The 25,108-nt window shown below is 40.0% G+C and overlaps 1 protein-coding gene across 5 annotated transcripts in view; it reads left to right on the forward strand.

The window, feature by feature from the left end:
- The window catches only part of Fer (FER tyrosine kinase), a 373,761-nt gene that overhangs the window by 102,444 nt on the left and 246,209 nt on the right, over positions 1-25,108 (forward strand). For all 5 annotated transcript variants that reach the window (XM_037210166.1, XM_037210165.1, XM_037210164.1 and 2 more), the window contains exons 5-7: positions 5,693-5,876; positions 7,403-7,540; positions 8,112-8,231. In XM_037210166.1, the coding sequence (XP_037066061.1) occupies positions 5,693-5,876; positions 7,403-7,540; positions 8,112-8,231 (442 nt within the window). The remainder of the gene's footprint in view (positions 1-5,692; positions 5,877-7,402; positions 7,541-8,111; positions 8,232-25,108) is intronic.

Raw genomic sequence — 25,108 nt, forward strand, 5'->3', positions numbered from 1 at the left:
TCTCCTCTGTCTCCTTCTTCCTGTCCTCCATCTCCTCTGTCTCCTTCTTCCTGTCCTCCATCTCCTCTGTCTCTCTTTTCCTGCCCATCTCCCCTAATAACCCTCCTTTTGCTTCCATGTCACATAAGTCTTTTTTTTAGATACTGATTTATTTATTTATTTATTGGATATAGTGATTTTTTTCTTTATTTAACTTTATTTTATTTATTTATTTTTTTGAATGCCAAATGCCGTTTATTGAAGGAGGGAGGAGGTCTTAAATACAGGCTTACAGCACAATGGGAGAACCCCGGAGGGCAGAAGTTCGCTACCAATATTTTACAATCTTATATTTAAGCTGTTAATGCCCAATGTGCAGGATACACAGACAAGGAACTTCCCTTAAGCATTCAGGAGGGTGGAACCCAGCAGGAAATTAGCATAGGGAGGATATCAAGGTCAAGGTCAGCAAGCAAAGCAACAGTTACCCAAAATGGGGGCCAGGGCCCTACAGTTCCCCCTTTTTACTAAAAAATGAGCTTCTGACTTAGTTTGTGTGGGACATCAGCAGGTCACCTTACCCGTCATGGAGACACCTGCCCAGGCCACACAGGCACTCTGTCTTAGGTTGGTGAGCACCCCCAGGTATTACCCATCTCTGAATACTCATTGTCATATAGACTCAATCATGTGTGAGCTGCAGAGTCAACTGCTGCCAAAGATCTCAAAGTGACGCTGGGCTTGCAATCTGTGTGTTTGACACAGAAAGGACCAATGGAAGTCCTATCCCACCCATAGCCAGTAGGCTAACTGAGCCATTCCCTTCCTTAGCGAGCCTTACTGCAGATTGGAGTCCTTGTAAGATGGTATCCCAAAAGCAAATGGAACTTGAATTTATAAATTTATAACTTTCAAAGCCAGTCGAAATGTATATAACTATTGAATTAAATTTATCATGCTCAATAGAATGAAATATTAACTAACAGTGGTAGCTACTTTTGCTGCCAGGGTCTCCACTGTGCTAGCTGTAGTAAGCAGTTATGAAATGGTAATCCCAGAAACAGTAGCAGTGGTGGCCGCCACTGCTATAATAGCAACAATGGCAGCAGCAATGTCAAATTCTCTTCTGGAGCATGTGGGCATCCACTGGTATGGACACAACTCCAGGAATAAGAACCACCAATGCCAATTTTTCTTGATCCCAGCACGACTTAAGCTGGCAGTTCTGCAAAAGAACAACTAAGAACCATAAAGAAAAAACAGGCAGCTCACAAGGAGCAGAACTAATGGTCTCATCATGGCCACATTCAGGCTCACAAATTTTAAGGTATCTTCAAAGGGGGCTAAATGAATTTCAGGAGGCCAATAAATGTTGCACAGAGCCACTCCTGAAAAGTAGGTACTACACCAGCTTGTAGAGGATTGTGAAAATGAAAAGGCTTAGCTGGCATGCAACTGTTAACAAATGGAGGTCAGTGACCTTCAGGGTTATCCTTAATCTCCAAGGTGTCTGGGTGACACGTTCTCAAACATAATTGAAAAAGCGGTTACTATACATTACCTTGTGGAGAATCCAACCGCATGGCTACAGTTCCTAGGCTTATGTTAATGCTTGCCAAAGCTGGCCATATTGGGTTCTCAGTCCCCCTTGGCATCAGAAGGGGAGAGTTTTTCACGAAGGCCCAATAAATCTCTGTCATGTTGGGATTCAGCAGCAGCCACAGGGCGCACTCAGTGCTCAGGAACCAAAAGAGGAACCTCATTGTCCTGTGTAAAGACACAAACAGAACCCGGGCCCAGGATCTTTCTACTGGCACTTGGAGGGGTCACATAAATCTTATTACCCTTTCTTGTGTCCATCTTTTGTTGTATATATTTTTGATATTTTGGGGTTTATTTACATAGTCTCCATGTGACTGTAGATATTTATTTGTAAAACAAATCTATAGAAGTGCCGTAGAGTTCTTTTCCAAATTATGAGAGTGAGGCAGGTCTTCAAAACTCTGTACCTTCAAGGGAGGGCGCTGTAGATAGACTGATGATAGTGTATTTGCCACAAGCTTGCTTTACAGCCAAAGGTAGTTGTGTGGGGAGTGGTAGTGCACTTTCTCCCCCAAACTCTTCTAAACTATAACTTCACATCTAGTTCTAGACCTCAAGGTGTTACTGAAGAATTCTTATTTTAATGTAATGGATTATTTGTTGGATGTTTTCAAAGGCAGTTTATTTTTTTGAGTTTTCTTCGTGACTGTCAGTAAGCAGTTGGTAATTAGACTTTGGCTATAATGTTCCTATTTAGTTTGTTGATCACACAGTCCACCTATTTTAGAAAGAAGCAGCGGCTGTGAGATTAAGGCTGCTCTCTTTTATGTTACGAACACCATAGTGAGTTGAGTGTGATGAACTTAATGTGTCATTCTACACCAGATACAAAGGCAGATGGGTAGTGTGCAGTTTAAAATCTGTGAAAATAGGAAACAGATGGGCGGTTTAAATGTCCCAATGAAAATGTATGTGTGGAGAGATGACTTTTGAAGTTAGAAAAAAATAAGAATGAGTTAGGAATTCTACAGTTAAAGTGAAAAAAAAAAAACATACAAATAGTTCAAAAAGGGGGACATTAAGTGTGGAATTAGTTGAGTTCAGTCGTCAGGATTTTTAAAGTACAAAAAAAAAAAGCATCAGATTATACCACGATACTCAGCTACTCTTGATCGGAAACTCTTTTGTTTTCTTATGAACATGTAGACTGTGGACAGGATCTTTTTGACTTGAACTATTTCTAGATAATTGTACATAGTCTTGTGAATTGTGTTGTCAGAATTAAGTTGTTTAATTTCAAATAACAAACTAGCTTTTAAAAACAGTGAATTGAAACAAAAGAGAAAATGAACACAAATGTTGAAGTGGTCACAGGAAGGGTAGCAGTAGGCCAGTTATACATTCTGTCTCCCTCAGGTGGCAATGCCACTTAACTTCCACTCAAGGCTGGGCAGCGTAAGTCTTTGGGCATCAGCTCCTACAGGAGTTTACTCCTGTGGGTGGAAGGAACAAGTAGTCACAAAACGTGTCGGTTGATTGACCCTAGGACTTTCAATGAACTGTAGTTCTGCAAGAAAGATGGCAATAGTGATATTCATGGGTAGAAATGCTGTATATATGTTATTCTCAGAAAAGTTATACATTATTCCGTGGAAGAATATATATATATATATATATATATATATATATATATATATATATATATGTTCTTTTTATAATTAATATTGAAATGACTTCATTGCTGAGTAATAAAATTATTCCAAGGACATACTATTGAGTTAAAACTTCTTTAAGGATTTAGTATAACTGAGGTAAAATGTTCATTAGATTTTGATAAATATTCTTCAAATCTGAATTTCAAATAGGATGTAATTAAAAAACCAAAAACAAAAAACAAAGGCTACCAGATAGTAATGAGTTCTTTCATATTAAGTTATACCATTACTAACCTGTATGATTATTGTACCAATTCATGACAGAAAATGTCATATCCTATTATAGTCAAATAATATGAAAGTCCTATTCTTTGTAGTTTAATTTCTGTCAGAATTGAATTGCTTTTTTCTGGTCCTCCAACCTTGACTCAGAGAGATGTAGCACCAGGGGTAACATTTTATAAAATAATTTATACAGTTATTAAAATTCTTCTGTGTCAGAACTAGATATTAGTGGAGTAGGACTTCTTTTGTAAAATAATTCTGTTCATCTTTTTAGAAGAGGTCCATGGTGGGTCTGATATTTTGGGAATTCCAGATATGTGGGTCATAGAGACATACTAGTCTACAGGAAGGGTGATTTCCTTTTTATTTTTATATTTTTAGTAGATGTTTAGATATTTAATATATTCTTTGAATAATTAATACATGTATGTGAAGTATCATGAATCACATCTACTCTCCAGCACATTCAGCTTGCACTAGGTCCACCAACACATTTCTACACCATTTTCATGTCTTTCTTTTTTTTTCTTTTTCTTTGAGAACACAACCCGCTGAGTACAGTGTGATGCCCTTATACACATAGATGTGGGATTAACCACTGGGGCACGGACAAGGTATTAGTGGTCCCATGCCCAAGAAAAAGCGACTTCTTCCCACAGGATTCATCAGCTGCCGAAGGGTCTTCAGCTATGGCTGGGGCCTTAGGACTGTCACCCCATCCATGCTGGATGTTTAACTTGTCTTGATCTTGTGTAGGAAACCACAGCTGCTGTGGGTTCCTGTGTGGACAGCCATGTTGTGTCTAGAAGGCAGCATTTCACAGTGCTTCTTCCCGTCCTCTGGCCCTGACATTCTTTCGTTTTATGTCGCTCTGCCTCATAGGTAGAGGTGGTGTGAGAAACGCAAGGGAGCTGCATGTCTCCCTTTGTTTTTCTGTTCCTGGGAATAGTGGTAGAGGATGTTGTCTAAGTCCCTGCAAAAAATGCCACCCTGTCTTTGCTTTTGTCACCGGGACTAGAGCGGTTCTCACACAGATGATAATAGCAGGTAGGTACTGAGAGCCTAAGCAGACTGGCAGCACAGGAAAGCTTCTCTTAGCCCAAATTCTCAATCCAGGCCTTCAGAGATGGCTCAGTGGTTAGTACAAGGGCACTTACTGCCCTTCTGGAGGGCCAGGGCTCCGTTCCCAGCACCCAGAGCAGGCGGCTCCCCACCACCTTCAGGGGATCTGATGTCCTTCTCTGACCTCCATGAGCACTCCCCAAAACATGGCTGTCACACACACACACACACACACACACACACACACACACACAAATACAACTTAAAAAATAATGTAAGGTCTCTCTCTGGGGGTAGGATTTCACTTGCAGACTTCCTTCAAAGAAGGGAAGAATTAATAAATATTTAAAAATATTCTTTAGTCTAAATTGGTAAAAGTCATAGTTACTCCGTTTGTACCAAAAATCTATGACTTAAAATTGTATCAGTTGATATAGTCATGTACTTATGTTAGCAATATATAAATAGTTTTAAATGATTTCTATAATAAAGAACCACAAAAGGTTTTTGATTCATGACATTATCTGTCTGATTGATTGGCAAGTCTGAATTGCCCTACCTCTGAAGAGCTCGTTCTTCATTTTTCTGAACGTTACTTTCTCTCTCAGCCTACCTCTGCAACATTGCTTCTTCTTTCCAAGTCTTCCTCAGTATTCCAGTTTGCCATGCTCTTCATCAAGGACTCTTTGAAACACGGATCCCCTGAAATCCAGCACAGAAGTGTCCTGTTGGTAACAGTCACACGAGGGAGGCTGTATTGTTTGTTATCTTTGCTATACTTTTCTATACACGTGCATCTTTAAGTTTGTTTTTTCTACAAAGCCTCCTTAGATTACTCTTGTCTGCTGATTTCTTAGACATGCCTTAAACTTTAACATTTGTGTGCTTTCCTGCTTACATATTCTCATGTGAGCAGCTGTCCCGACATGCTGTAAGGGCCTTTGAAGAGAAGTATGGTATGTCTGTATTTGTGTGTTCTAACTTTGACCGAGCATGTGCTGCACAGGAACTCTGTGCTGAGTACTGATGAACAGTACTTGGCATAGCACTCTACACACAGTACACAGTCAGCAGAGTTGTTTTCTCATTAAACGTGGGAAATAACAGCAGTCTAGATGCATACAGTGAAGATCAAACTTATCTCTTTGCTATCTTCATGTTTTCTTCAGGGAAGGAAACAGAAAAGGCCAAGGAGCGCTATGACAAAGCTACAATGAAGCTTCACATGCTGCATAATCAGTATGTATTGGCACTGAAGGGGGCCCAGCTCCATCAGAGTCAGTATTACGATACCACACTTCCTCTGCTGCTGGACTCTGTGCAAAAGATGCAAGAAGAAATGATAAAAGCACTGTAAGATACACTTCCTGTTTACCATGAAATCCCTTCAAAATCCAATTCAGCGTTTCTCCCAGTTACACATCTGCTCTAGAAACTGCAGGATTACGCAGACCACTGGGCCTCTCAGACTTGTTAAACTTTTTTCTTGAGTTTTACTTGTGATGTTCCTTCACTTATGCTCATGACCTAGCATGCCCAAAGGATAGACCTCTATATATTGTATTTGTTATTTACTTTGCTGTTCCATTTAGCTATGTGTTTAAATGAAAAATAGTGTGTTCATTGAATATCTGCTTGGGAATGCATATGTGGGCCAAGTTTCTTACCTTTTAAGGAGTTAATAGTGCATTACAGTTAGTAAGTTACATGCACATACACATTGTCCTGTACATAGGAGCAGAAAATGATGAGCCATTTTGATGAACTTCTCTTCCTTTATTTTCTGCTTGAGCATTTTGCAAATCTTTAGATTCAGTTTTCTTTCACTGAAAATGTGTGTGGGATTTTTTTTTTCCTGATTCAATTTAAGTTTGTGTCCCTAACACTATTTTTCTATTAAAACAAAGCTATTAGTTGGGTGTGGACTTTTAGTCCCCGTACTCAGAGACATTGGCAGGCACAGATCCCTCTGAGTTTGAAGCTAGCCTTGTCTGCATGGTGTGTTCCTGTCTAACCAGGGCTATATAGTGAAACCCTGTGTCTCAAAAACCAAGCAACCAAGCAACCAACCAGCCAATCAACCAACCATCCAACCAACCAACCAACCAACCGAACAAACAAACAAAAAGCCTTAACAGTAATTGAAGTAATGTACAAGGGAAGTTTGTAAGCAGTAATTTTGATTCATAAGTAATTATTTTAGGAAACAGACAAACCCTGTTTTATGTTTATCTGAATATATGCAGAATAGGCTTATTTGCCCATACTTTGCTTGAAACTAATAATAATCAGTATTTATAAAGCACAGCCTGTAAAAGTAGGGGATCTGGTTGTGTGACAGGATTCTTTTCCTTTCTCTTTAATTAGAACAAGCTAATAACCTTGATGAAATTTTTGCTGCAGATTGGAGGTCAGGAGAAGAAACAGATGCCACAAAATATGAACTAAGATCTATCTGTCTATTTATTTGTATATCTGTCTCATATATATCTATCCATCCCCAGGACTAAGAGGAGAGTGGGACATTTGAGGAGTGTCTTACACTAGGAAGAAACAATGGAACAGGGGTTGGTCAGAGCCCTGTGCTCCAGAATCCCGTGTTTCTAATAGAATATTGAAGAGTAGAAAGTTATTAGTACTGACTGTCCCTGCCTCTTGGACATGTCGGATACATACTAGAATTGGTAATGGTGTGTTTAAATTATTGCACAGTTACATAACCCCTTCATGTTCCATGTGTACCAAATACAGTGGTGCACAAATCTACCACGCTTCAAACACCGATACTGCATTTCTTATGTTTATTGTTTTGATTCCTTTCTGGGTCTGTGTTTCTCTTGCCAAAACATTAACATATACAATTTTATTTTTGCTTTCAGAAAAGGTATATTTGATGAATATAGCCAGATAACAAGCCTTGTTACAGAGGAAATAGTGAATGTCCATAAAGAGATTCAGATGTCCGTCGAACAGATAGACCCTAGCACAGAATATAATAATTTCATAGATGTTCACAGGTATGGCATTTTCATTCCTTTTAAGCTGTTTATAAAGATACTGTTTCTTATAATAGAGTATTTAACAAACTTAAAAGATAATCTTATTAGAGCAGTTTATTTTATATGAATTTATCTTTTATTTTTAAAAGACTGTCTTGAAGTTGGTAACTAATCTATAAAATTATATTTAATACTTTCAATTGACATTTCATTATTTAAATCCTATTTAACCTATGAAATTGTATTTCCTTGACATTTACATAATAATTGACACTATGAGCTTCTATGTGTATTAATTTTTCCGAGGCACCAATTTCTTTCCTTTGTATGCATCTTGTTTTATACTTTAAAAAATTGTGATGTTGACAAACTGGCTTAATGTGTGTATATATTCTATAAATGAAGAAACCAAGACTTAGGTTACATGACTGGATCTTTAATGCCTAGGGTTTTTCTCTGAATTATACGATTATGTTTACTTTGTTAGCATAATTTAGAATAATATTAAATATTTTGCCTTTGGTATGCACTGTGATGGATTATGATAGTATATTAATATTGATTAGAATTATTTGGCATACTTTACTAGAACAACAGCTGCTAAAGAACAAGAAATCGAATTTGATACTTCCTTATTAGAAGAAAATGAAAACCTTCAGGCAAATGAGATCATGTGGAATAATTTAACAGCAGACAGTTTGCAAGTAATGTGAGTACTTAGAAAATCATAACAGTGTAAAATGAGTGCCATATTGCCTTATAGTTATTGTGTTTCATCAGCTTTAAATCCTCAGTGTTTTGCAAGTAATAAAAAGTAAGTTTGGTTAGAATGCTGTATTTCTTGTGTGTGTATGTTTGTATGTTCTGTGTGTTGTATATGTATGATTTGTGGGGTGCGTTTGTATGCAGAGAGGCCAGAGCAGGACATTGAATGTACTCCTCTATTGCTCTCTGCCTGACTGCCTCGAGTCTCTCACTGAACTGGAAGCTTACTCATTAGCCCGGCTGGCTGGACATCAGCATTTGGAACTCACCTGTCTCTGCCTCTCGGTGCTGGGAATATAGGTTGTACCATCATGCAGGCTTTTCTGTGGTGGTGCTTGGGATGGAACTCACGTCTTTATGCGCACCACACAGCAAGTGTTCTTGCTTTTACTCACTGCGCCGGCACAACCTCCAGATGATCTAGTTTGGGCAACATATTAGTTTTCCTCATTGTTATCACCAATTGTAGTAATTTTAAAAATCTGAATTTTTTTGTGATATTGCATTAATATTCCACTGGTTGCTGCCAGTATACTAGAATGATGCTTTATTCTTTTAAAATTTTATATATACTCTGTATTTTATTCTCAGTACCTAGTGTCAGAGTCCTTTTGGCAATATGGACACTAAATGTGAGAGGTAGTCGCTGAAGTCACAACATTAGCCTAAGATTTTACTCCTGATTCAATTCTTTTCTCTTTGAAGCAAAGGTATATTCAACAATAAATGATTAAATCAGCTCCTTTGCCTTGTTGTTTTTGTGTGGGAGTTTTGAGAGATCCTAATTGTTTTTTAATACTTTTCAAATAGCCGGGCGGTGGTGGCACACGCCTTTAATCCCAGCACTCGGGAGGCAGAGGCAGGCAGATCTCTGTGAGTTCGAGGCCAGCCTGGGCTACCAAGTGAGTCCCAGGAAAGGTGCAAAGCTACACAGAGAAACCCTGTCTCGAAAAACCAAAAAAAAAAAAAAAAAAAAAAAAAAAAAAAAAAAACTTTTCAAATATTTAAGGCAATAAAAAATACTTTGTGAATTGTGAAAATATGATTACGACCCTATATTGTTAAATATTTAAGCTATCCCATGATTTTGTTCAGGGATTAGAAAGAAACATTTATTGCTAAACATTATATATGTTTATCCTTGTGTTGGACTTAATGGTAGTAAATATTCATTTTTTGTCAGTATTGAGCATAGTATATTAATTTATTTGTTAAGGTTTCTCTCTAATGACTCAGACAAAAGTTCTCATGAATACAGTTAATCTATTATTCAGAATACTACAGTTGTACAGATACTCCATTGAGGAGGATTATAGGGTTAGTCCTTAGGAAGGGGGCTGAAATATTTAAAGCTGGCTGTATAGAATTCAAGAAACTAACACATGCTCTTCCACCAAACACAAGTTCATAATAGAGCCTCGATAATCATAGAGGACTGATTACTGTCGAAGGAAATGAATGTGTGGGGGTCCCCTGCGTCAGAGTCATGGGGGAGTTGACGGCCTGGTGTCCCCTGTGTCACAGTGATGGGGGAGTTGACGGCCTGGTGTCCCCTGCGTCAGAGAGGTTTTCCTAAGAGCAGCTTGGAGCTGTTGCACAGGTGTTTCAAGCCTTCTACCTGGGCTTCTGACTTGATTTGCCGTGGAGGTTTTCAGTGTAAGCCATCTGTAAGCTAGTAGTTCCTACCCGGGCTGAGTTTGTCCTCTGGGAGACATTTGACAGCTGGGATGAACACTAGGCAGGGATGCAGCTGAGCTTTCTGTCATGTACAGGGCAGCCTCTTAGACAAAAGAATTTCTGGCAATGAGTTCAGTAGTGTTGAGACTGAGAAACCCCCCTGTGAATGACAGAGCGTGCTTACAGCACAGGGTGATTGGTAGGACTTCAGGTGCGCAGCACATCCCGTTCCTTAATTCATGTGCTTCATGTTAAAGAAATGGCTTCCATTGCTCCCCAGTAACTTCATTCATCAAAGTGTTTTATGGTATATTTAAAGGTATATGATTAATACTCTCAAGAAGTTAGTACTAAAATTGATCATTTATTTTAATGGACATCAAATAGAATGAAAATATAGACACTGGAATATAATGTGATAATATTAAAAATAGCTACCTGTTAAGGGCTTGTGAGCCGAGATTTTATGGCCAAATGATTTGTTTTATTGGTTTTCAGAGTATAGTGAGAATAGAATTAGTTATCTCAATACATCACTATTTACTAATTTGATGATGAAACATTGACTCCCCCATACCCAATAAATTAAAGACAATAAATCTGAGATAATGTAGTAGATTCAATTGCTTATATCTTTATTAGGTAAAACTTTATCTACATTTCATTGAATAGGATCTACTCAGGATATGAGTTGAAGATAGACACACATGCGTATGTATGTTTGTTTATTTATATATGTGTATTTTGCAGTGCTAAGAGTCAATTCGAGGGCTCCTGTGTGGTAGGCAAGAATTCTACCATTATTCTAGTTTACTTTCTGTAGCTGTGATAAACCCTGACTGAAAGCCACTTGGAGGGAAGGAGGGAGGGAGGGCTTGTTTAGCTTACAGGTTCAGGTTCTGATGCATCATTGAGGGAAGTCAAGGCAGGAACTTGAAGGCAGTCCTGCTTACCATTTCAAATAGTATTATCTCTGACCAGGGAAGTAAGAAGCAGTTGTTTGTGGGAAATTAAAGATCAGAAGTTATTTCCAAACAATGTTGTATTGGCTGGATTTGTGTGTCAACTTGACACAAGCTAGAGTCATCAGAGAGGAAGGAGCCTCAGTTGAGGAAATGCCTCCATGAGATCCAGTTGGAAGGCATTTTTTTCATTTAGTGATCTATGGGGGAGGATCCAGCCCACTGTGGGTGGTGCCATCCCTGAGCTTGGTCCTGGGTTCTATAAGAAAGCAGGCTGAGCAAGCCATGTGAAAGCAAGCCAGTAAGCAGCACCCCTCCATGGCCTCTGCATCAGCTCCTGCCTCCAGATTCCTGCCTTGTTTGAGTTCCTGTCCTGAATTCCTTCAGTGATGAACAGCAATGTGGAAGGGTAAGCCGAATAAACCCTTTCCTCCCAACTTGCTTTTTGGTCATGGTGTTTCATCACAGCAATAGTAACCTTAACTAAGACAAATGTGAGCATCCGAGAATAATTGTGATTAATGTAAGCAGTATGGTTAAGACATTTCTTGTGGTGGTATTTGCTAATCTTTAGTGAAGTCTCTTTAGTATGCATACCACCTATCAATATGACATATTATAATTCTACAAGATTTTGTAAAATGCTGAATCTTGTGATCTAAAGTAAAACCTTGTAGATAAATTTCTAAATGGTATTATGAAGTAAAAAAACACAGAGTCAGATATAGGGATGTAGACGAATTTCTAAACAGTCTTATTAAATAAGAAACACAGAGCCAAATACAGGGGTGAAAGCCTTAGAGATCAGAGAAATAGAAATAGCCACCAGCTAACCTTAGCTCACCTCACCGTCATAGCTTCCCAAGAGAACCAGCTTCTTCCTGTCTAACCTGTGCGCCTTGCTGTTCTGCCTTCTCATCGGCTCTTAGCCCAGCCACCTCACTACCTTATCACTGCCCATCTGTACAGACCTCCAGGTCTCTATGGTTGATACTGGAATTAAAGGTGTGTGTCACCATGCTTGGCTGTGTCCTAGAACACACAGAGACTCTGCCTGCCATGTGGTTGGATTACCGGCATGTGTTACTACTCCCTGTCTTTTGTTTATGGCTGGCTATGTCCTCTGATCTCCAGGCAAACTTTATTTATTAACATACAAATAAAATATCACCACATAGGGGTGAAAACTTGAGAGATCAGGGAAATAGGGAAAGCCACAGCTAACCTTACCTCACCAACTCTGCAGCTTCCAAATGCGAGATACTTCCTGTCTCATACCCTCACCTATGTGTCTCGCTATTCTGCCTGATTTGTTCTCCTTGTCCAGCTACATTACTTCCTCTTCCGGCCCAGCTCTGTCACTTCCTGTCTGTCTGCACAGACCTCCATGGTTAACTAGTGTTGGAATTTAAGACGTGTGCTACCATACCTGGCTCTGTGGCCTTGAACTCAGGAGATCCAGACAGATCCCTGCCTTCCAAGTGATAAGATTAAAGGTGTGTGCTAACATTGAGTGACTTTTGTGTTTACTTATAATGGCTTGGTTTTTCCTTTGATCTCCAGGCAAGCTTTATTTATTAAAGCACAAATAAAATATCACCATATTTCAGCACAAATAAAATATCACCACAAAATGTAATCCCAAGTCTTTGTGTTTTCCAGTAAATTTTAATGAGAAATTAGAATCAGAACTTGTTTGACGTTTATAATGGACTATAAACATATTCCTCTCACTGAGTAATAGTAATTCACTATGTAGAAAAGTAATTCTTTTGGACCTTGAAGAACCCAAGTTAGCAATGTATTGTAGAACTTAAAAATCAAATTCATTTTGTTTTTGTAAAACCCATGAACAAAGAGTGACATTAATATTTTAAAATGTTGCAAATATCAAAAGCATTGTATTTTTGTGGCACATGAAAACCACGTGAAACTTGGCCATCAGAGTACACAATTAAAGCTGTATTGGTGCACAGCCACGTTCACTCACTCTTCATCTGTGGGTGATTTCACAGCAGCAGAATCAGGTAGTTGTGCTGTGACAGCAGGCTTGTGTGGCCTTCTGCTGTTGGCACAGTAGAGGTCACAGCGACACCGTCAATGGCTCTGTGCCATTCTGAGCGCCGCACACGTTGCTGTATGGCAGCATTTTATTTATTTGTGTTGTCAGTTGATGCCTAGTGTGTCAAAATAAGAAGAGAAAGTGGGTTTCAGATAACTGACCTTCTGGTACTGTGGACTAGATTGTTAGTGACTTAGGTGGCAGGCTATCAAGTTAGGTCTCTAATTGGACACAGCTAAAATTTTGTCAGGCTGTAGTCGAGGAATACTTTGAAATTAGTGACTTGAAAGCTTTGGGAAAATGTGAAAGAATTAGAAGGCAGGCGTTAGGATAGTTTGAGGAAAACACACTGCGTAAAAGAAATGGTTGCATTCGTTGGCTTGGAAGTCAATCAAGTTGAGGTTTGAGTGCATTCAACAGACGCTGCTGGCTGCTTGGTTAATCAGGAGCCATCTTTTGTTCGTCTCGAGGAGACACCAGTGAACATGACAAAGTGGACATGTCTCTACAGTACATGTTAAAGTACAGTAAAGTACAGTACATGTTAAGCAAGCTCTCCACCACCTCCCTATACCCTAGCCCAACCGGACAGTGTTTAAAGATTTACCTGTTTGAAAAGATAAACACTTCCAAAACGCCTGTTGTGGATAACAAGATTTTAGAACTTGCACACAATTTTTTTTTAATTTCTTACATTTAATTTCAAATACTATTATTTTAATTGTGTTTTTTTAAAGGAAAAAGGGTTGAATTGGCTTAAGTAACATTTTCTTATATCTCTTTAAAATGTAATTGCAGCACCATAGGATTTTATGGAGTCTTTTTTATATGACACAATTTTTTTGTATTTTATTTTTGAGACTATACTATAATTATATTTCTCCCTTCATAACCCCTGCATAGCTAGAAAAATGCAGTTTTAGTGCATACAGATGTTGAAATTTATAAAACCTTACAAGGATATCCACGAAAGTCAGGTAGGAATTCACCTGTAGTTCCTAGCTCCAAACCCTCAGATGTGAGTGTCTAACGTGGAGTAACCATAGAAACCAGTGAAGGGGGAAGTCGGAGGGACAGCAGGATATAAGTGTAGATGCAATTCTAAACGGTCTTAGTAAATAAGAAACACAGAGCCAAATACAGAGTTAAAGCCTAAGAGGTCAGAGCACTAGCGAAGCCCAAGACTACTTTTAGCTTACCAGTCGCTGCCATCTCTTTCCTTGAGAGAGAGACCTTCTCCTGCGTGACCTGTCTTTTTTATTGCCTTTCTGTTCTACCTTCTCATTGGCTCTAAACTCAACCACATGACTTCCTTGTCACTGCCTGTCTATACAGACCTCCAGGTCTCTGTGATTGGTACTGGGATTAAAGTTTAGGGTCGCCGCTTGACTGTGTCCTTGACCACACAGAGACTCTGCCTGCTGTGTGATTGGATTAAGGGTGCGTGCCACCATCTCGGACTTCTGCTAAATGGCTTGCTTTTAGTTCTGATCCCAGGCAACTTTATTAACATATAAATAAAATCACATTTCAGCACAAATAAAATATCACCATATGTAAGTGATAGAAGTAAGAAACAGAGTAACCAGGAGAGGACTCCAACTGGAAAGAAGTGAGAGAAGTCAGTGCAGAGAGAGAAGGAGAGATGAGGGACAAAGAACACCACGCTTGTGTGATGAAAGCCTCAAAGAATCGATTGTATTTTCTATTTACCTAAAATTATACACGATATATAAAATGTACACATACACACACACACACACACCCCTATACCCCTTAATCTTAGAAGAAGTTAAGACTTGAGTTGACAGTGATCTACACAAGAGCCACAGACTAACAAAAACTCCACTACCCATCCTCAGGAATAAACCTTTCCTCCTCCTCCTCCTCCTCCTCCTCCTCCTCCTCCTCCTCCTCCTCCTCCTCTTCTTCCTCCTCCTCCTTCTCCTCCTCCTCCTTTTCCTCCTCCTCGGGACAGTGATGGCTGGAGTTTACATTTCTATGTAATCCGGTGCTGACAAAACCCCCTCCCCCCACCTGTCAGGAAAACCAAACCAAAACACCTCCCTTCTCATGGTCGGTCAGTGTAGTCCAAGTGACTCCTAAAATAATACGGATCGTCACCGTGGCCCTTGGTCCCCTCCCGTGTTCAGGGTGCACCCGTACTGCTGGAGACCTGGACACGGAGGACACAGGCCTCGGGAGTTGCCGCTGCTTCTCACCTGGAAGCGGCTTCCCTGCGCTCTAACCTCCACGGGTCCAGAAAACACTATGCAAGCTGCCGGGAGCAGGAAGCCACCGGTCTCACGACCTGCGGCACCTGTGTTCCAGGACAATCCCCTGCGTGACAAAGCTACCCAACTGGGGTTAGGTTCCACTCAGTGAGAGAACGGAGTCATGCCTGCTGTTAGAGACCTCGCTGACTTCCTGGAGGTGGTGAGGTCCTGGACCTGGGAAAAGGATCTACTCACCAGCCACTTTGCCAGACCAGCGTAATGCCTTACTGGATCCTAAATCTTACCCTTTTCACCCCAGATAAGAATACTAACCACCTTTCATCCAAGAAGCCTCTCTTCACAGCACATGGGGGCCGTTCCAGAACACCACACCTGGACACATAGAATTCAGCAGATGGTGCTGAGCCCAGCCCCTGCAGATACACCACAGCTACTGTGAACACCACAGTACAGGGACCACTGGGAAAGGAGAGGTGGGAAGAGTCTAAGAGCCAGAACACCAGAAAGCCTGTGCTGAAGCAGTCTCTCCCAGAAATGACTGTATCGGAAAAAGTACCCACTTTTTGACATTGTTATTATTGGGTTTGTGTTAGTCTGTGTATTTAATTCCATTAGTGTGTTTTTTTTTAAATGAAATTGGGTGTGCTGAAGTTTGTGCATATGTTTAGTATTGTTATATTTTCCTGATTAATCGATCTCTTGATTGGAATGAAGTGCCTTTTTTCCTTCCTTCCTTCCTTCCTTCCTTCCTTCCTTCCTTCCTTCCTTCCTTCCTTCCTTCCTTCCTTCCTCCTCCCTCCCTCCCTCCTCCCTCCCTCCCTCCCTCCCTCCCTCTCTCTCTCTCTTTGTTTTTTTTGAGACAGGTTTCTCTTATAGCTCTGCCTGTGTCCTGGAACTTGCTCTGTAGGCCAGGCTGGTCTCTAACTCACTGAGATCTGCCTGCCTGTGCCTCCTGGAATAAAGTTGTGCATCACCACCACCTGGCTTTTGAATGCATAGTTCAGGCTGGCCTCATCGAAGTTAGAGTTGAAAGTCTGTTTTGTCGGATAGTAGCGTGGCAACGCCTGCTTGCCTCTTGATCTCAAGTGCTTTTTCCCATCCTTCCACTTGAAGGTGCCCATGGCTTTAAAGCTGAGTTTCTTATAGACAAAAGGTTAACTTTGTTTCTTTCTTTTACTGGGGTGGGTGGGTGGTGGTGGCACAGTATAATTTATTTATCTTTAGGATGTACACATAGTAATTAACACATTAAAGCACACACACTTACAATGGCCATGTGTAGTGCAGGAAAGGACTGATCCCAGTTCAGTTGCACAGATGGTAATTTCATTTCTTAATCCGTTCAGTTGGCTTGTGTCTTTTTTGTATTTATTATTTTTTGATATTTTATGTCTCTGTTCACGGACACGCACGTGGGCGCGCCCCTGAGGGCATGTCTGTGCACCAGTCTTGCATGCAGGAGCCACTGGAGGTAGGAAGAGGAGTTGAAGCTCCTGGAGCTGGAACTACAGGTGGTTGGGAGCTGCTGTGTGGGTGCTGGGAACTGAACCTGGGTCCTCTTCAAGAAGCAGCAAGTGCTCTTGCCCTCTGTGGCATCTCTCCAGCCCTTCACCTGTATCATTTGATTGAGGCCATTAATATTTAGAGTTATAATTGAAGTGGGTGTACAGTTTGCTGTCATTTTAATGTTTTTTTTTTTTTTTCTCATTTCTGTGTTCTTGATTGTGGTTTGGTTATCATTAAATGCATGGCTTTGTTTGTTTGTTTTTTTTTTGTAGACTCTACTGGCTGGACTTATCTCTCTTCAGTTAAGATTATTGCTCCTACTAATCCATTCTTTGTTTGTTTTTAAATGAATTGTTTTTAGACTGCTGGGGTCATGAGAAGGTTTTCTTTCTCCTGAACCGTGCTAGATAGTTTTGCTGGGTACAGTAGTTGATGTGAACGGCTGTGGTCTTGTAGGACTGGATGGAGTACACTGTTCCAGGCTCTCCTGACTCTCAAGAGTGTCCACTGAGAAATCACGTGGTATTATGATGGCTTTTCCTTCATATTTGACCTGTGTTATTTTCTCCTGCAACTTTGAATACTTGTTCTTCTTTTGTGTATTTAGTGTTTTGGTTGTGAAGTGTTTCCTTTTTGGTCTTGTCTAGTTGGGGTTCTGTGTGCTTCTTGTGTCTATGTATGTCTTTCTTTGTTTGTGAAAATTTTCTCTGATCTTGTTAAAGCCATTGTCATGGGATTCTTCTCCCTCTTCTGTGACTGGAATTCAAAGATCTGCTCTTTTGATGGTGGCTCACATATTTCCTTTATGCTCCTCTGCTGTGCTTTAAAATCTCTTTCTTTTCCTTGCTTATTTCTTTTAGATCCTGGTATTTTTAACTTCTGCTCCATTCATTCTACTTGTAAAGGCTTTCCCTGGAGCTTTCTAATTGGGATAATGAGTTTTTCAAGTCTGCCTTCATTTTGGCTTGTGTTTTCTTCAATGATTCAGTCTCTTCATTGAATTCAGTTTTCAAATCCTGATTTATCTTCCTTATTTCATTCAGGTGTGTATTTGTATTTTTTGGAAATCACTTAGGTGTTTATCATTTATCTTAGAGTTCAATGAAGTGTTTGTTCATGTCATTTTTAAATTTCTGCAATGTTTTGATAAAGTTTATGGCTATTCTTTTCAGTTCTGTGTCCTGGGGTTCGTATAGGTAGTTCTCATTAGAGAACACATCAGTAGGACTAGTGGGTTTGATGGGAGACATGCTGTTCTGGCCATTCACGTTGTTTTTGTTTTGGCAACTTGACTTGTTCCTGTGCACGTTTTTCTTTGGTTGCAGCAGATGTTATAGTTTGGCCTTCCTTACATAGGTCAGTGCAAATGCTCTGCCTGAGCTAGGCCAAGTAAAGCTGGGGGGCCTGCTGTATAATTGGACCAGACAAAGATGGCTCCCAAAGGGTGGGCCTGGAGCTCAGCTAGGCAAAGGGGGTTCACACATGAAGAGGGTTCATGGTCCCAGATCTGAACCTAGGCTTGTGGGTTTGCAGGTGGTGGGGGTTGGAGGACTGTCAGGGAAGGGGAGAAGCAGGAAAGGTAGCTTGCACACAGAGCTGCGAACCTTCTTGATTTTGTACAGTGTTCTCATACTCTTGGGCTACATAACTTAGCTGACTCAGCTTTGTATCGATGGACATCTAGGTTGTTTCCAGTTGTTTGGATCCAGTTTTTGTGGGGCTTGAAGCTTATAAAATCAGAAAACCATTAGCACCACAATATAGTCCACTTTGGTACTGTGTTTATGGTTAGGACCTCAATAAGCATGTTTGTATTGTTGTCTTTGTGTACTTGTGTATTTATACACAATAATTTCTATTAAGTAGATTTTTTTAAGACAGAAAGTAGTAGTTAAGAGGAGGGATTCAGGGATTAGTGCTGCTTGGACACTAATACCGGCCTTTATATCTTATCAGCTATATGACTATTGCCAAAATCCTCACCCTTTCTATGTGTTAATTTCCCATATATAAATGAAGGTAATAATAATTCATTGTAGGGATCATATGAATTTAAGTGCATATTAAAAACACTCAAACGCCGAGTATATTTTTTTCAGATAGTCACTTATAGTATTTAACTGGTTTTGTTTTATAATATTGCATCATTTAAAAATAAAAATAAGGGCCGGGCAGTGATGGCGCACACTTTTAATCCCAGCACTCGGGAGGCAGAGCCAGGCGGATCTCTGTGAGTTCGAGGCCAGCCTGGGCTACCAAGTGAGCTCCAGGAAAGGCGCAAAGCTATGCAGAGAAACCCCGTCTCGAAAAAACCAATAAATAAATAAATAAATAAATAAATAAATAAATAAATAAATAATAAAATGCTGTTGTGTTTACACATGAAGCCTGTATCATGGCATTATGGTGAAGAGCTCTTTGAAATTAGCAAGTAGCTCTTCCATTTGCTATCTCATTGATACGTGAACTGTAATTACTAAAATGTATTTCTCCTTCACTTAATTCACTTACTCTGGACTGTTTTTTTTTTTTTTTTTGTTGTTGTTTTTTTTCTTTTTTTTCTTTTTTTTCCCTAAAGACTAGTGGTAAGAAAAGGAAAGTGATTTCTTCAAATAATTTTATTCTTCTCAGTCATTGTCTCTCTTGCTTTGAAACCTGTCTAGGAAAACTTCAGCTTCCAGAAGTCATTTATTGCTTGTTATTTCCCTAGTGTTTAAGAGAGTTGCTGAGGCAAGAACTGTCATCAGTAAAGAACTGCTTAAGTGAGTGACTGAGAGGAGAGGAGGAGGAAGTAGAGGAGATGATAAGAAGGTCATGGAGGTGAAAGGTCAACAGCAGGAAAGAGGACACTGGAGTGGTAGAGCTCTCCCAGCTCTCCACTTCCTTCCTCGATTTCCTGCCTTTGCTTCTACCTCAGTGACCTTTGTCTTGCTGGCCCATTCTGTTTACTTCATGCTTTTCTTTTTTATTATCTGAATGCAGTGATAGATTTTCAGGCCTGGGTAGTCTTTCACTACTTGATCAGTCTCTAGATGAAGATTTAAACTGAGATTTTGTAATTTTTTTTTAATCATTGAGCCTTTACTCTTCAGCATTACTGTTGGGTTCTTTTTCCGAATCTCATTACTGGATTGCTCTTTCCTGTTCTGATGTCGCATGGCCAGGACAGGGGCAAGGAGCTGACTCTTGACCCTGTGACACAGAGGGGATGCTAGGAGGTGATTCGCCATGTTCTGCAGTTCCGTAAAACCCTGCAAGGCAGAGCTTTATAAACAACAAAGCACTGCATAGTACTTAACTTACTTAACTTAGGTAGTTGTTTAACAAGTAACTAGAGGAGAGAGATGGCTCAGCGGTGAAGAGCACAGGTTAGTGTTCCAGAGGACCCAGGTTCAGTTCCCAGGCTGTCTGGTGTCCATTCACTCCAGGATTTAAAAAACAAAAACAAAAAACCAAGGGAAGAAGAATAAGTAACTTGAGGCCTTCAATTGAAATACTGGTGTTTTTTTTCTATATTATAAAATTTTTAAAGATAATGTGTATTCTTTGACAATTTCATAAATATATAAAATATTTTGATTATACTTACCTTCTACTTCCCCTCTTAATCTCCCTTCTGAAATACAGGTTTTTTTTTTCCCCTGAATGATCTCTAATTTTAATGTGGTATTGCCAACTTTATATAGTAGCCATACTATGAAATATCCTGTGGAGGTGAATTGTAATTGTATTGCTTTGTTTTATGGCCTAAAATATGAACTGTTTTGGAAAAGTTCCATGTAGAAAAGGTCCATGTGCTAATGGGAAGGATGTATATTCTGCAGCCGTTGGATAGAATATTCTGTACATGTCTGATCAGTTCATTTGATATGTAATATAATGTAATTGTTTTTGTTTGTTTTGGTCTAGAGGATCTGTCTATTGGTGAGAATGTGGTATTATAGGATCCACTATTATTGTGTTGAAGCCTTGTTTTTCCTTTTTGCCCTGGGGTGTTTGCTTTATAAAATCAAGTGCTCAGATTTTCAGTGCATATATATTTTCTGTGCATTGTTCCCTTTATAAATATGTAGTAATATTCTTTGTCTCTTCTGATTAGCTTGGGCATAAAGTTAATTTTTGTTGCATGTGAGTCTAACTCTTCTGTTTGATGAGGCATTTGTGTGCTTGCCATATCATTTTCTAAATTCTCACTTTCACGTTTTTGTTGATGGAGTGAGTTTCTTTCAGGCAACTAACTGCAGTTCTTGTTTTATAATCCAGTCAGCCACACTCTGTCTTTTAATAAAGAATCGGGTCTATTTATATTTAAGATTATTATTGAAAGGTAGTATATTAGTTCCTGTCATCTTTGGACTTCTTCCCAGTTGTTTGGAATAGTCCCTGTTCATTAGTTTTTACATTATGCATCTTACAGTTTTTATGGTTTCCTGAATTATGTAGGATACAGTATGATGCTGTTTTACTGGTGTTGGATTCTTTTGGCTTATGTTTATCTTGGAAAATCTTTGTTTCTCCTTTGTTCTGTGGAATTCTGGATATAGTAATCTTGGTTGGCCGTTATTTTCTGTCTGGGTTTGAAAGACTTAATTTTTCGTGCCTTGATCAACTCCTCACCCTCCTTTTAAATTGCTCCAGGAACCCATCACATTATTACTGTTACTTACTTTGGTAGTTATACTCTGTTTTTAATGTCTGCTCAAAGGTCTCTTAATGATACCCCATGTATCTTGTATGTCCAGTTTTTTTTATTTTTTAATTATTATTTTTATTATTTTTTGTGTGTGATTTGTGGGTATGGGTTCTTGTGTGCCACAGCATGTATAAGGTCAGAGCACTGCTTTATGATGTTGGGTTAATCTTTCTACATCTGTGTGGTGGGCTGGCTGGTTTTGTGTGTCAAATTGACACAAGTTAAGAGTCATCAGAGAAAGGAGCCTCAGCTGACGAAATGCCTCCTTGAGATCCAGCTGTAAGGCATTTTCTCATTTAGTGATCAGTATGGAGGGCCCAGCCATGGTGGGTGGGGCCATCCCTGGGCTGCAGGTCCTGGGTTCAGTAAGAAAGCAGGCTGAGCAAGCCATGGGAAGCAAGCCAGCAAGCAGCACCCCTCCATAGTCTTTGCATCAGCCCCTGCCTCCAGGTTCCAGCCCTGTGTGAGTTCCTGTCCTGGCTTCCTTCAGTGATGAACAGCAATGCTAAAATGTAAACCCTCTCCTCCCCAGCTTGCTTGTTAGTCATGGTGGGTTTTTTGTTTGTTTGTTTTGGTTGCAGCAGTAGATACTCTAAGACAAATTGGTACCAGGAATGGGATATTGCTGTGGCACACCTGACCATGTTTTGGGGGAGGATTGTGGGAGGACTTTGGAACTTTGGGCTAGAGTGTCTAGAGCTCAGTGGGATGTTTTGTGTGAACTTGGAAGATAAGAATGTTGAGAGTAGTGCAGAGGATGGAGGCCTGGCTTGTGATATTTTAGAGGGAAATTTAAAGGATCTACCAGGGCTATTTGTTATTTTGAATTAAGATCCTGTATTTCTGGTTAGCTGGGGCTGAAGAATCAGCTGTGATTAATAAGATACCAGAAATACTAAAGCAAAATTTTGCTTTTCTGGGATAATTGATATTGGTTAGCTGGAGATAAGAAATTAGTGGTGATTAAGAAGAGACCAGCATCACTGAAGTGAAATCTTCTGGGATGTGTTTCCTAAGAGCACAGAGAAGCAGTGTTCCAGAGGTGGCCAAGGTTGTACCTCATGCTGGCAGCAGGACTTGGTAATGTGTAGAGTCACTCAAGTGATACTAGTTTTGGAGGCATGAATGAGTCATGGAGAGCAGCTGAGCCTTGGCACTGTGAGAGTCTAGGAGAGGCAATTGATGAAGGTGCAGCCTCAGTGGCAGTTGAAGGCCCAGGACTGAAGGGGTCATGCAGAGAAGTTGAGGCTTGGCACCATGAAGAGAGCCTATGAGAAGCTGCTGATAGAAGTGCAGCCCAGTTTGAGTAGAAGACCCCAGCATTTTGGAGATGCCAGTACCATGGGATGACCACCAAGAACAGCAGCAGCAGTGCAGTGGAGCCAGCTGGAGCCTGAAAGACAAGCTGTGTGTGCTGCAGAGGGCGGAGCTGGAGAAGCCCTTTGCAGGAGTCCAGAAGATTGTGAGTGGATCCCAGATAATTGGATATTGAGTTATTTACACTGTTGGAGTTTGGTTTTACTTGGTTCAGACTGTGACAGTGCCCTGGTTCTTCCTCTTAAAGAAGGCATTTACTTTTGATTTTAAAGGAGCCCACAGATGATGGAAGAGTTGGACCTTTTTTTTTTTTTTTTTGGTTTTCGAGACAGGGTTTCTCTGTGTAGCTTTGAAGTCTGTCCTGGAACTCTCTCTGTAGCCCAGGCTGGCCTCGAACTCACAGAGATCCGCTTGCCTCTGTCTCCCGAGTGCTGGGATTAAAGGTGTGCGCCACCACCACCCGACTAGAAGAGTTGGACTTTTAAGAGACTGGATATTTTAAAAAGACTGAAATTTTAAAGACTGAATTTGTAAAGACCGTGGGACTTTTAAAATTACTTATGATTTTAATGTGAGATCTTGGGGATGAACGGAAGTATGAAAGGAAGGGATGTGGCTTAAAAGTGATGTGTTTGTGTGTCAAGTTGACAAAGGGTTGTTGGCTGGTTTTGTGTGTCAACTTGACACAAGCTAGAGTCATCAGAGGAAGGAGCCTCAATTGAGGAAATGCCTCCCTGAGATCCAGCTGTAAGGCATTTTGTCATTTAGAGAGCCATGGTGGGTGGGGCCATCCCTGGACTGCTGGTCCTGAATTCTATGAGAAAGCAGACTGAGCAAGCCATGGAAGCAAGCCAGTAAGCAGCTCCGCTCCATGGTCTCTGCATCAGCTCCTGCCTCTTAGATCCTCCCCTGTTTGAGTTCCTGTCCTGACTTCCTTCAGTGATGAACAGCAATGCTGAAGTGTAAGCCTAATAAACCCTTTCCTCCCCAACTTGGCTTTTGTCATGGTGGTTTTTTTTTTTTTTTTTTTTTTTTTTGTCTTGCAATAGTAGAAACCCTAAGACACATGGTATAGCTTCTAGAGATCAAATCAGGTCCTCAGGTGCCTTTACCTTCTGACCATCTTGCTGGACCATTCTGTTTATTTTACTTGTTTTCTTTTTTATTATCTGAATATAGTGATATATTTTCAAACCTAAGTAGTCTTCCACTACTTGAGCAGTTTATAGATGAAGATTTAAACTGATATTTTTTTATTTGGTTCATTGAGCCTTTACTTTTCAGCATTACTGTTTAGTTCTTTTTCAGAATCTCATTATTGAATTGCTCTTTCATAGTCTATATATGTTCCTTAATTTAGTCAGCTGTTTATTTGTATCCTCTTTAAATTCATCGATCATTTTTAAAATTGGTCTTCTGAATTCTTTGTCTAGTATATCATTCATTTGGATATTTTTGGCGTCATTTACTAGGAAATCAGGGAGTTTTGGGGAACTCCTGCTAACTTGTTTTTCATGTTTCTTGTGATTCTGTGCTTAGATTTATACATCTGTAGGGATGTATAAATGTAAAGAATGTCTCTCTTACACTTTGTAATGTTTTTATTAGCATATATTACAATATTGATGAGTTTCATTATGGTATTTCATTTATGTCTCTGATGTTGCAGAGTGGTATGTAGAAGGGCACTCTGGCTAGTTCTCTACTCGTCAGCAGTGTGTTCTAAGGAATGGGAACCATCCATACTCCATCCCCTGGAGGTGCCATTTCTCAAATCATTTGTCACCCTGCTGTTGCTAAGCAGTGAATGTCTGGGAGCAGGACTCTAAGCTCCCTCTGTTTGTGGCTTCTTGGGGCTGGATTGTCAGTTGGGGGGTGTTGTGTCCTTTATCTGGAAAGGTTTGGCTGGGATTAGGTCATGGGTAGACAGTAAAGTACAGTTTTTCTCAGCTGGAATGGTGTGTAGCTCAGCCACAAAAAAACAAAGTCTTTGAGGTGCTGGCCTCAGTCCCCAGTGGTGTCCAGAGAGGGAAACAAGGCACAGTAACTACATGGGCTCAAATCAGATGGGAAGTACTGCGTGAACCAGTTAAGAACAGCCACTACAGACCAATGAGAATAGAGAAGAAGGGCAAAAATGATAGAGGTTCTAAAATGTTAAAAATGGTAAAGCAAGGAAAGAAATGAAAGAATGATTTGTGAGAAAGTATGTCAGAGAGGGAAAACCAATTAAAAATAAATACAATTAGATAAGAGCAAGAAAAATAATGAACGAAATGGAAGTGTTGGAGAAGTCCTTGTTGTCAAGGTCCTTGGATTGGAGAAGCTTCTGGATTATCTGCTAACTGGGAATGAGTGGGCATGGCG

The sequence above is a fragment of the Peromyscus leucopus genome, chromosome 13, assembly GCF_004664715.2.
Source record: "Peromyscus leucopus breed LL Stock chromosome 13, UCI_PerLeu_2.1, whole genome shotgun sequence".
NCBI lineage: Eukaryota > Metazoa > Chordata > Mammalia > Rodentia > Cricetidae > Peromyscus > Peromyscus leucopus.